Genomic DNA, 12,855 nt, shown 5'->3' with positions numbered 1-12,855 from the left:
CTCAATGTTTTCACTTGCTCAGAAACCAAAATGTAAAACTTCCTATTTATAGGTTATTTTTCATTAAAATTTTTCACTGACAGTTTTCATTTCAAGTTTTGGCTTAAAAATAATATTCAATACTGTCTAAATCTCCTGTAATGACATACTAACACCCATTTTATAGATATTGAAAAAACTAATGAAGCTTCCAACATAAATCCAATTTTTGTAATACTATCATATATTGAACATAAAGATGTTAACCCCTTTATATTCAATACAAAGCTTATTTCAGTCACGTTAGGAGCCTTTACCCACCTACATATATAAATGTTGACCTTCAAAGACAAATAACTGAAAATGATAGAAGAAAAAGAGAAGTAAAATAATATTCTAATAAGAAATTTTCAACTGCAAATTGTTACATAATAAAGTGGCTAGAAAGATTTCCATGGAATAGGAAGATTTTCGAAGATTTCCTCTTCTGTTGTTTTTGTGAATTTTAAGACTATCAATAAAAAGTCATTTGTTTATTTTATATTTACACTAGGTCAGGAAAGCATCATAATGAAATGTGTCTCACCTTTCAAGAGGGGCAACTGCTGCATTTCAACTTCTTGAGAATTGCGGTACCTTGAACTTCCTTGAGACTTCTTGGTTTTCTTTTTCAAGGACCGCTTAGCAAAGGGATCGATTCTATCCACAAAAGCTGTGGAAGACATCCTGGCAGGATTTTGAAGAGGCCTTCCTTTATCAAACTATTCAAAACACTATTTACACTTCAACCGAAAACTGATCACTCTTCATTTCAACATCGAAACACCCGACGTCAAATTGAAACTCTTCTCAATCGCATTATTCGAGAAAAAGTCTTCAAATGTAATGAAGGATTACAAAATATCAATGACAAGGTGTGTGCTTGAAATTCAGTGCACGCCCAATTATCAACGTCTTAAAATATAATATTCCAATGTATTGAAGCTTTAAACTTCACTATAAAACATTAGTAATGTCCAGATCAATCGCACAAATTTATCTATAACCAACTTATCCACAGTTGTGTGAACTTGAAACAACCAAACTGCCAAAGGAGTTCAGTATTTTCACCCGCCATCAGCTGGTTATTTCAGTGATAAAACTAAATGCTCGATGACCCTCAATCACTATCTATGACTTATTTTGCAAAACTATCCAATCTATAATATTTGGGACGCTCTCATTCCAATTTTTGATTATTTTTATAAATTTTCACAGAATTCACATTAAAACCGATTGGGGATCGGATACTGTAAGTACCTGGGGCTGAAAATAGATGGAGGATCTGATGTAGTCATAACAAAGTCTTAGTCAAATCAGAACTTGAAGACAACATATTTTTCGAAAAACTATTACACGAAAATTCATTTCAAAATTTTAGAATTTATTTATGATTTATTAGAAGTCTATAAGAAATGATAATAAATAAATATTTTTGTAAGAGGTACATTGAATTCGAACCAAAATAAGAAGAGCCAATCACAAGGTACGAATGATTCTTACTGGACCTATCAAAACATTGAAGCTTTGGGACAATCGAAAACGGGAAAGACGTTTTTAATTTTGACATTGACAGTTTGTACATTTGTTATTCTATTTCTATATTGTTTATAAATAGAATAATAATTGTCACTTGAATGGATACTCAGTCAATCTCTACAATGAAAAAATATGATCCCTGTCCTGGGTGGTATTGTGGTAGACAATTATTGGAAAATAATGAATTAAGTGAATGTGCGTCTTGCCCTAGAGGTTACAGAAGAAACGAAACAACATTTTTATGTATGCCATGTACAGATTCCCCAACTTTTTATGATTGGTTATATTTAGGATTCATAGTAATTTTTTTATTGATATTACATTGGTTTTTCATTGATATGGTATCAATGCGTAGGAGGTAAACAAAAATCAAATATTTAGTTTGGAACGTTGTAACATGTATGATGTAGTTTCAGCAAACAGGGTCTGATTCTTCATATGACTGCAACCTTCGAAGTTTTTATTTCCAGTATTCTCTCGCTTCTTATTGTGCATCCTTTTGGAAGTCTTGAAATCAAAAGTTGTTCGGTTAGATCTCTGGCAGATTGGTATACACTCTTGCATAATCCAAATCCTTACTATACAGAAACAGTTCATTGTACTCAAGAGGCAGTATATCCTATGTAAGATGCCTTCAGGTGTTGGTTATCAAATAAAAATAAATATAACATTTGTAGGTATTCTATTGTATGTTTGTTTTACACATTGAATCTAACCTGCATGCTATTGCTGCGTCCTTGGGTTTGCAAAAAAGTTCTTCTTAGTAGAAGCACAATGTCCATCTATGCAGCCATGTACTACTTACCAATTCTAGGAGTTTCACATGCTCTTATCGGAGGTCTTTTATGTAAGTGTGATTTTAATTCAAATTATTTTATTCTCATCTATATTTCATTTCAGATTATGCTTTTCCTTATTTGATTGTGGTTATGTCTGTAATATCCTGTGCAGTCCATTTTGCATTTACTATCAATCAAACCATTTTCTCTTTGGTAACAACAACACTATATAGCCCAAGAAATGTGATTATTCTTTTAGGACATTGGTGTTTACATGCGTATGGAATAATTTCAATCACAGAGTTTGTGGATCCTTTGTTTCATTCTTTGTTGATTTTATTAGTTCCTTTTCCCACATTGTTCTATATATTCACAGCAAGATTTACCAATCCAAAAAAATTTGACAAAAGCTAATATAGACAGAATAGTTTGTTTGTTGAATGGACTTGATATTCCTATAGTTGTATGGAAAATAAGTGGCATTTTCAACCTTTGGTCATTAAGAAAGTACATCAGCGGATGAAAGAAAGAAATTTTCAATATATTTCAGATTGTTCTGATGACATTTATTTATTTCCTAATATTTTATTTATAGATGTTCTAAAATTTATTTTGAATATCATATTCTGAGAAGTAAAAGATCACATTGGCAAAAAGCCAATGTAACATTATTCTTCCTTAATCCTATGAGAAATTCAAGGCTATATTTCAAATATGTTCTTATTCTTAAATAATCATGAAATTGAATATATTTGAATAATTTATTAGAAGTTTTTCCAATATATAATAATTAAGGTGCTAGTATAATATGTGTGTGCAGTAAAAAACTTTTTATATGAATAAACACTGTCTGTGATAAAGAAAGGTTTCTCATATGAACATATATGTACATATTTCAATTATCTCTTATTTTTCCTGTGAAAATGAAAATCAGAGAAAATATAACAAAAGGTATTTTTCTCATATTTATTAAAAATAAATGTTATTTTGATTTATGCTGAGAAATCCAGTAATAATAAATAAGAATTTCAACAGAAAGAAATATCCCTCTGTAATCAATAGAGGTTTAATTTAGTTGTAATCAACACCTTGACTGATTGGTCATACGCTGAACAAACAGATAATCCTAATTTTTCTTTGCACCAATCGAAACCAGTGATAGGCTGTTCGGTTAAAACACAGTTTTGTAACAGTGATAGTTCTCCTGGTACTGCATACTCAATTCCATCAGAGTCTCTTTCCACTCTTCGATCTGGGTAATTACTATGAAAAATCAAAATTTAATTCATCATAAGTGAAAAATGTATGATTATGAAAATGAAATTTGTCAGGAAAACTCTCAGGTGTGGTTTAGTATGAATGATTCAAAGTATATTTGTTGATTAGAGGTTCTGAGTATGTATTTGTTTTCAACAGTAATCACTTTTACTTACTATTTCCACAGACATAATGTTCCATTCCCTCCAGTTGTCATAAATATTTCTCTGTTTTGGGGAAGATGTTTCGCAGACCAAATGGTTGAATTGTGTGCCTTTTCTGTAATAAAGGCATAACCTTTCTTCGGGTGATGTGTTGATACATCGAAACAATATATTTTAGATTCTAGAGTTGTTGCAACAAGTTTGTTCATCTTAATGTCTTTTCGATCAAATTGTATTCCAACCACCTGTAATTACATTTTTGTTCTATATAAATTCGGCATTGTTAATGCTAGTTGTTATGTAGGTAATATCATTAACATTCAAGATTGGGATAGAGATGTATCATATCTGAACTCAGTTTTCCTGTTTAGACATTCAAAATGAATAATATAATTGAATTTTTTACTACAAGGATAAAATTCGTAGATGCGCATTATTATTTATTTGACTGTGTCTGCTATTCACTATGCTTTATATTACACCTCACGTAATGGAAGGAAGAATTCGCTAAAATCAAACTAGAACTCACCAATAGAAGAATCCTGACTGAAACCCTGTTAAATCATGTAGAACCATATAGTCTAGTTTGTCAGAATAAGTTTTTTAATAGTTGTACCCAAAAATATTTGAGATGTAACTGAATATTAAATGAGTTCTATGTATAATATGTAGGATGAACTTGAAACTATACACAGTAATAGTAGCTTAAGCTTTGATTTTTCGCCTTCACAACACACTTGCGCTCCTCGAATTTATACTTCAGTATCTCCTCCCCTGGGGCATCGTCGGTATTGGCAGGGGAATATGCAGGGACTCCGTACTTGACCGAGAGATGGCGTCGTGGGCTCTCTCTACAGTGACGACACTTCTCGTCAGCGTTTTGATTGGTTGAAACCCATTAAAGGTGGAACTCTCACCAGAGATCTCTGATTTACACTATTTACATTCGAGTGCCAGGCTGTTTCACATGCTTTGAAGCATTCTTGTTTGACTGTTTCACATGCTTTGAAGCATTCTTGTTTGACTTGTTAGTGATTGTGACTGGTTTGGGGGTTTTCTACTGAAGGCAAACATGTTTAAAATATTTGTATCCCCCAACAAACAAAATAAGCTCGGCCCAACGTTGGCGAAATGCTGGAATACCGACACATCTGTGTCGGCTTGCCTACACTATTTAGAGCGGGCATATTGAATAAAGTGTCCGATCGGCCGACAGCCGCCTGACGGGCTAATAACCGATGTATCGCCGAGTCTGGAGTGGAAACCGCAGTGCCAGCGATGATTCGACTGTTCAGGAATACCTCGGTTTAACGTCTGGCCAATGCCGGGAATACGCCTATGCAATTAATCTGTATAATGGTATACAGCTATAAAAAGAAAAACCAATGTGAAAATGAATAACAAAGTAATATTGAAATAATTATGGATTCAATATTTTTGATAAGTCATTGTTAAAAGTAACTTCAAACCACTATCAGGTATTCAAGTTCTTAAAAACTTCACTTTTACGTTGAAATTTTGTGCAGTAAAATTGTCTGCGCGTAAATTTGAAGTACACGTCTCAGTTTAGTTTTTAGTGGTGTTTCCGGATATTAAAACAGATTTTCAAAATTCCGATGTACAGGGTGTTGTTTCGAGGATTCAAACGCTTCATAATTTTTTGTTAACCCGGACCTGAATTTTCAAGGCGGTTATTGCATGATACGTTTGGGCTCTCAATTAGAAACATATTTGCCAAATATGAAGAAAATATAACGGGTGGTTCGTTTGATATGGCCTCAGAAAGAAATAGGCAAAATTCATAAAACACCCTGTATCTTGGCTACGTAGACAGTAAGACCTAGTAAATGGGGTATCTCCAGAACTGCCTTGGTGTCACCTATGCACCTGTGAAGTATTTCCGTTTCCCAATGAAACACCCTGTATATAATCGCAGAAATACCATTTTTGGAAAATTCGCGTAGGCACAACGCGCGGTTCGCTCCCGAGAACGCTCTAAACGACTAAATCTAAGTCCGTTGGACAAATATAGACAAACTTTCTTCCGAAACACCCTAGTATGACTGAACACAAATTATTCTTCACTTACGCCATTTTTCAAGTGCTTCGACCACCTGAGCTTCATATTTCTCAGATCGAATATCTTGATATCTCCATTGTCATATCCAGCAGCCAATACTCTATCCTCGTTGTTATAGGAATTTCCAAAAGCTACTGTCCAGCAATCTCTTCCTACAGTGCCTTCAGTTGGTGTAAATTTTGCAACTGGTTCATCTTTCTGTCTCACATCCCATACCATAACAATTCCTTCAAATCAAGTTGTTATAGTTATAGTGTTGTTATAGGCAATTTTTAATAGATACAAAAATACTTAATATAGCTTGAATATCGATTGAAATAATTTTTTTCACGTGCACTATACCGGGTGTAACAGGATCATGGTACACCCCCCGTATCTCCGTTAGTTTTATAGGTAATAGATTGAAATTTGGGATATCCCATATACATAATAAGTGGCACTTTTTGATCTATAAATGATTTTTTTTTACTTCCGGTTTCGCCGGAAGTGATACCATCTTTCGATTTTCAAATGGAACACCATGTATATAATTACATTTCTGAAATCTGCATAATTTTCTGAATCCAACTATACTATATTAGTGACATTTCAAACGTCAAAATTTTTTATAATTTAATTTTTAGTTTTTCATTCAAGAGTATGCCATGATGGTTCCGATTTATTCCAATTGACCCGTCTAATACTAGAAAAATCTAAATCCTATCGAAAATACTAAATTGCGTTTTTTATGAGCAAATAAAGTTCATCGTAATCGCATTTGGGGTAAAACTCAATTTTTTCTATGGAACCATATTGGTACCGTGGTACCAATTTATTACTACTATTAATAAGGAATTTATTCATACCTGGTAATAAAATGTGCGACCAATACAATCAAAATTACAGCTAAAAGAAAATAAGATAATACAATTATTTTGTTCTACTTTAATACTAAGAAGTTACTTAGGTGGCTTTGAAATACAAAAAATGAACACAAAACATAACAACAATTGTTCGAAATGCTGTCCATTAACCTCAATGCACTTATGAACTCGCATATCTATAATAACTGCTTAGTATTAAAGTGGAACAAAAAATTGTATTTTTTTTTAGCTGTAATTTTGATTGTATTGATCGCACATTTTATTACCATTATTTATTATATTAGGTATGGATAAATTCCTTATTGATAGTACTAATGAATGGAACCACGGTACCAATATGGTTTCATTTGAAAAAAATGAGTTTTACACCAAAATACGATTACGATGAACTTTATTTGCTCATAAAAAACGCAATTTAGTATTTTTGACGGGATTTCGATTTTTCTAGTATTTGATTGGTCAATTGGAATGAATCGGAACCATCATGGCACACTTAAATGAAAAACTAAAAATTAAATTATAAAAACTTTTGATGTTTGAAATGTCACTTATGTGGTATCATTGGATTCAGAAAATTATGCAGATTTTAAAATGTAATAATATACAGGGTGTTCTATTTGAAAATCGAAAGATGGTATCACTTCCGGTGAAACCAGAAGTGAAAAAAATCATTTATAGATCAAAAAGTGCCACTTATTATGTATATGGGATATCCCAAATTTCAATCTATTACCTATAAAACTAACGGAGATACGGGGGGTGTACCATGATCCTGTTACACCCGGTATAATATTTCAGGTGAATATGGCTAAAATTTATTATTTAGAAAAGAGTAAATTTAAACAGCTGACGAGAAGTCAAGACAGAATTGGAGTGGAGGAATCGGAAATCTAACGTTTTTTAGGAGTAGGTTTTGTTTTCGTCAGGCGTGCGCAGCTAAGGAGGTACTGAGCAATTCCTTGCTATAATAGGAATTGCTAATAGGAAATAGAAATGATACGTCGAAAAGTAGTATTTTTGATAAACATTGATAATCTTACTCAATTTACGTTACCATCTCTAGAACCTGTTGCTATTTCGGGGGCACCACAATTAATACTTGTTCCTGCTACTCCGTCAATGGCATTAATAACCGTTTTGTGTTTTGTGGTTTGATAAACCGGTAGTAATGTATCTTCTAAATCCCTGCAAGAAAAGTGTCTCATTCAAGTTGATTACTTTTTAGTTCATAAGGTATCATATTTTATTAGATACCGAAGAATTTCATCATATGACAACGATATGAAGAAAATATCAGCTATATTCACATCATATAACGTATAGGTACCATCCTAATTAAATATGAAAAATTGGTAAAATATACATATGAGCACTAAATGATTTACCGACAATTGATCATTCAAAAATCCCTTCAAAGGGATGAATTTTTTGGTTGCTCGACTGGAAAAACTCTTCCCTTCATTCATATTATGAATTTTTTGGTTGCTTGACTGGAAAAACTTTTCCCTTCACTTACGCGTTTTAACATCATTCAGTTTGTTTAGGTTCAAGATGCCCAATTTTGTCCGATCATTTTTTTTTAAGATTCACACAATGGATGAAAAACGAATAAATAATAATGATATGTTGTTGGCTTTGGAAGTGAAGTAATCGAAAAGCTTTTTTAAGACAAAACGTTTACTCATATCTGTAATATGAGAAAGAAAGGTTTGATAACGAACTTTAAACCAAAAATTACTCGAAATAATAGCATTTTTTTTTTCATTCAAGGAATGAAAAATTCCTTGAATCATTTTAAGAATAGAATATCCTATACCACGACTGAAAGGGGAGTACCGCAAGGCTCAATTTTAGGACCGTTTTTATACATCATCTACACCAACGAGCTACCAAATATGGTTAATACCAAAGTAACTATGTATGCGGATGACACGTCTTTGGCGTTGTTTGGAAGAGATCAAAACGAGTTAAATAATGAAATTTTAATAAACTTCAATCTATTGAACGAGTGGTTCAAAGATAATGAATTAAGACTTAATATAGAAAAAACACAAATGGTACAGTTCTCATATAGGGAACAATTTGAAGATAAAATTGCCTTGGATTGTTTCTCACTGCAGACTGGGAGACAAGTAAAAATGCTGGGCATACATATTGATTCCAGATTAGATTGGAGATGCCATGTCGACTCAGTGGCAGGGTCAATCGGGGGATGTAGTTATGTGGTCCGAGTTCTGTCAAAATTAGTTAATGAGGCAACAGCTCTCTCTGTATATTACGGATATGGGTATTCCAGGATGAAGTACGGAGTTATTTTCTGGGGAAATTCAATAGAGGCCTCCCGCATCTTTATTTTGCAGAAGCAATGCATACGCAGTATATTTGGATTGCAGAGGATGACGTCATGTAAACCATTTTTCATTAAATATAATATACTTACATTTCCATCAATTTATATATTGGAAGCGATCTCGTTTGTTCTCGACAACAAGGATTTGTTTCTTGATTTCCGGAGAAATCATCAACACAATACAAGACGTAAACTTAATTTGAGACCACCTAAAATTAATTTTTCTTATTTACAAAAAAATGTTGAGTATCAGATTATCTCCATTTTCAATAAAATACCACTATATAATCGAATAAATGATAGTGATAAGAAGCTCAAACAAAAAATGAAAAAATATTTAATTTCTAAGGCTTATTATGCTATTGAGGAATTCATGAAAGATGAAATTCATTTGGCTGATTAATTTTGAGTTTTCATTGTTAGATTAAGTTTGGATGATTGTTCGTTTCATTGGGTTTATTTTATAAGTTTGTAAAATTTTTCATTTGTTATTAAATTGTATGTAAATTTCAGCTATATTTTGACGGGCTCTAAGCCGACTATGTTGGTGTATTATGTTAATTGAGAGCGAATAAAGTTATATTATTATATTATTATTATTATACATGGGCCCGCAAACGCTTTGTTTTCAAGATACAGGGTGCTTCTTGTAGTCCTACTTTTTTGTGATGCATATAACCAGTTTATCTAATCTTTATTGATCTTCTCTACAGATTGGGTAAATAAGTACCAAAACTTATAATTAATTAATCAATCATCATAGCTTACTGGACCTTTTAATAATACGAATTTTCCTGAGGATTACTGAAGAATTTTTTGACAAGAACCGATAAGAAACCATAAGTGTAGTACACAGTTTCTTTTTATCTTTTTCCAAACTACCAGTGGTTCACCAAAAAAAAGTTCTGGTGGAAAGAATTGCGGGCACTCTTCCAGAAAAAATATCACCCTGTAGATTTGCATTCAAAATTAGCATATCACATGAAAACTTTAAATTGGAATATCTATGCCGAATTTGAGTTGAATATCTTGTGAGGGGAAGGTGTTATGAGAAAAAATCTTGAACTTTGACATTTGTATCTCGAAAACAAATCGTTCCCGGACCCATGTTAAAGGACTTTATTTCTTAAAATGATTCGATAGAAGCTGTCATTTTCGGTTGTAACTCCAATTTAGAAACACCATGTATAATGAATTCAAAACTGACGTCTTTACAAATAAATTGCGATTTGAAAAAAACACATAAAACTGTATAACACAGCACAGACAATTTTTCGATGCGAATAATTCAGTTCTTTGATAACTGCAGCATTAAAATTTTGTGAGGACAATGATACAAAAAACCGAAAACAACGGGTAGGTAAGTGTATACCGATGACGAATGGAAAAATCACAGATGACAAAACAAGGGGGACGCCGACATAGACGTGCTCGTAGTGCAATTGAAGTAATCATCTTGAAAGCGATAATAAACTCATAAACCGCAAAAGGGTCCGATTTTTTCTGCCGTGTCAATTTTTAAAAAAAATTAAAAATGAACTAATAGTTCTAATAGAATTTTCGTTCTTCGTCTTTGAGAGAATTCTGAAATTTTCTATTTTGGAAATCTTAGGGGTAATTATAGAGATGAAGTAGTTATAGAAGCTATAAATTGTAGTTCATACACTAAAAATCATTATTAACATAATATAAATTGGAGGAGCGAGTCCTAGGCGAAATGCAGGCAAAATGAACTTTTAGATTTTTTCAAAATTGGCGCCGTATAGTTCGGGGTTTTACAGTAATTCAGGTTCCGCTTGTTATGTTGACAATCCTGCGAAGAAATTGACATCCTACTATCTGTTTCACTGGTGCAATAGCCACAAATGTGTTTTGGTCGGTTGAATTTTTTTGTTCACTTGGTTTCTAAATTGCTTCTGGAGAGTGTCATGACAATATTCGTTGTATATTGAATGTATTCTTGTTATTACGGTTATGACGTAATAATATGTATGAGTTTTGAGATGAGTATTGGTTTTGTTTTGAAATTGGGCTTCAATATTATAAAAAGTGTGTATCGGACAAAATGACATACCTACTATGTCGTTTTGTCCATCAGGAAAGTATGTTAAGAAAATATATTTTTGGAAAGAATATAGAATTTCATAGATTGATTTTCACATGAAACTAATAAGCCCATTTTCATGTTATTTTGTACATAGTTTGCATGCACTATACGTGATAGAACGTTAAATTTCTGGTATGTACCTATCTTGTAAAAAATAGGTAATCTATACGATTATAATCTATCGATTCCTGCTGGTTAAAATAGACCAGAAACTCCAAAAGGATCATTATCCCTTCGTAATGAAATTCTTTCACCACTTCCTCAGAGACAAATAAAATAAAAAAAAATAATAAAGGATAAATCTGCTGCGAAAAATCCACCCAAGAAGAAACAAGAAATTACTAAAATATTATTCAATTATAAAAAAACCCAGTGGTAAAGAAAACAAGAGCGTTGAAAAATAAAAAAGTCCATGACCACGAAGAATCCGACACTGAACCGTTCAAAATTAAGAAAAAAAATGAGGATGACGATAACTGCCTCTGATGCATTCAATGTTTTCATTGGGCTCATACATCCTCTGCTACTGTCTCGTAAAGAACCAAAACGTTTATTTTGCGATCTTTACATTTAAATATTATGTATGTCATTATGTCCATTACTAGTGTGTCATTTTGTCCGTAGTATACGGACAAAATCGATTTTGTTAGAAGTCAAAATAACTTCTTATATCTTTTATTTTTGTAGTTCAATTCGATTTTCAGCTTATAATACTTGAAAAGAATTAACCAAAGTTAGTATACATATATAGTACCAAAATGGGAGTATTATTGCAATAACTGAAAATATATGATTGGAAAACTAAACAGTATGTCATTTTGTCCGCATTTCCCCTATTATATTCAATTCATTAAAAGAAAGAAATATAGTTATTCACTAATAAAAGAACCAAAAAAAAAGGAAAAAAGAAATCACAGCCCCAAATCTGAATAGATGAAATAAACTGTTTCATTATGGATTTTTTCCTAAAAAAATAAAAAAAATAATAAAAATAGATTAAATAGATATCAAATCATTATATTGTTTCATTGTTAATTATCAGATGCAATATCATTCAGTATATTTAGGTAATCATTATTTAATTGTTGAAAAGTAAATATAGGTACATACACATATTATAAATTGAGCAACCATTTTCAAATATTTATAGATTTGGAAACGTATCTAAATCCTACAATGAATGATACATGAGGAAAGAAGTAGTATCTTAAAATTTTTGAACAGTGCATGTCTTTTATTCCATATGTATTACAAGAAAATAATGTTTTTACCAAACTTGCAGACGTCCTCCGAAATCTCCTGTTGCTAAATGACGATTCCTCAAATTAGAAGCATCAAAAGTACCGCATTTGAAGTGATCTTTCTTCATGAATTCTGTGACTTTTTCAATTCCATCAGATCCTAGACTAAAAATTTCCACAATTCCAGCTCCATTTGATTTTCCCCCGATTGAAACGAATTTCGCGGAACAAGGTATCCATTTGACATCGTGCACAGCATAATCGAGACTTTTAACGTTATGACAAATTATCTGAGGTTTTTGAAGACTCTCCATATTGTTATAGATAGCATTAAAACTCTATTTTGTGGAGTCCATGGTAACGAACCGAATATAAGCATCTTCGAATTGAACACAGAGATTTATGATGTTCCCTCTATGTTCGGTTTTAACGTTATTTACTCATTATGATTTTCAAA

The 12,855-nt window shown here is 32.2% G+C and overlaps 3 protein-coding genes across 8 annotated transcripts in view; 1 reads left to right on the top strand and 2 right to left on the bottom strand.

Moving 5' to 3' along the window:
- The window catches only part of LOC123685144 (serine/threonine-protein phosphatase 2A 56 kDa regulatory subunit epsilon isoform), a 36,493-nt gene extending 35,201 nt beyond the window's left edge, over positions 1 to 1,292 (bottom strand). For all 6 annotated transcript variants that reach the window (XM_045624760.1, XM_045624776.1, XM_045624750.1 and 3 more), the window contains exon 1: positions 566 to 1,292. In XM_045624760.1, coding sequence (XP_045480716.1) covers positions 566 to 704 — 139 coding nt within the window. In that variant the 5' untranslated portion in view covers positions 705 to 1,292. The remainder of the gene's footprint in view (positions 1 to 565) is intronic.
- Positions 1,293 to 1,540: 248 nt separating this feature from the next.
- LOC123685211 (JNK1/MAPK8-associated membrane protein) lies at positions 1,541 to 2,911 on the top strand. Its single transcript, XM_045624834.1, has 4 exons — positions 1,541 to 1,915; positions 1,968 to 2,180; positions 2,235 to 2,404; positions 2,458 to 2,911. Exons 1-4 carry the CDS (start codon positions 1,656 to 1,658, stop codon positions 2,748 to 2,750), a joined length of 936 nt encoding a protein of 311 aa, XP_045480790.1. The 5' UTR covers positions 1,541 to 1,655; the 3' UTR covers positions 2,751 to 2,911.
- Positions 2,912 to 3,288: 377 nt separating this feature from the next.
- On the bottom strand, positions 3,289 to 12,850 carry LOC123685192 (dynein axonemal assembly factor 10). Its single transcript, XM_045624814.1, has 5 exons — positions 12,429 to 12,850; positions 7,755 to 7,885; positions 5,847 to 6,064; positions 3,770 to 4,002; positions 3,289 to 3,599 (listed from the first exon to the last, which is right to left on the bottom strand). Exons 1-5 carry the CDS (start codon positions 12,710 to 12,712, stop codon positions 3,392 to 3,394), a joined length of 1,074 nt encoding a protein of 357 aa, XP_045480770.1. The 5' UTR covers positions 12,713 to 12,850; the 3' UTR covers positions 3,289 to 3,391.
- Positions 12,851 to 12,855: the final 5 nt, after the last annotated feature.

This window comes from Harmonia axyridis, chromosome 1 (assembly GCF_914767665.1).
Source record: "Harmonia axyridis chromosome 1, icHarAxyr1.1, whole genome shotgun sequence".
In the NCBI taxonomy this organism is placed as follows: Eukaryota; Metazoa; Arthropoda; class Insecta; order Coleoptera; family Coccinellidae; genus Harmonia; species Harmonia axyridis.
The sequence above is the reverse complement of the archived record's forward strand: the minus strand, read 5'-3'. Positions and strand labels throughout refer to the sequence as shown.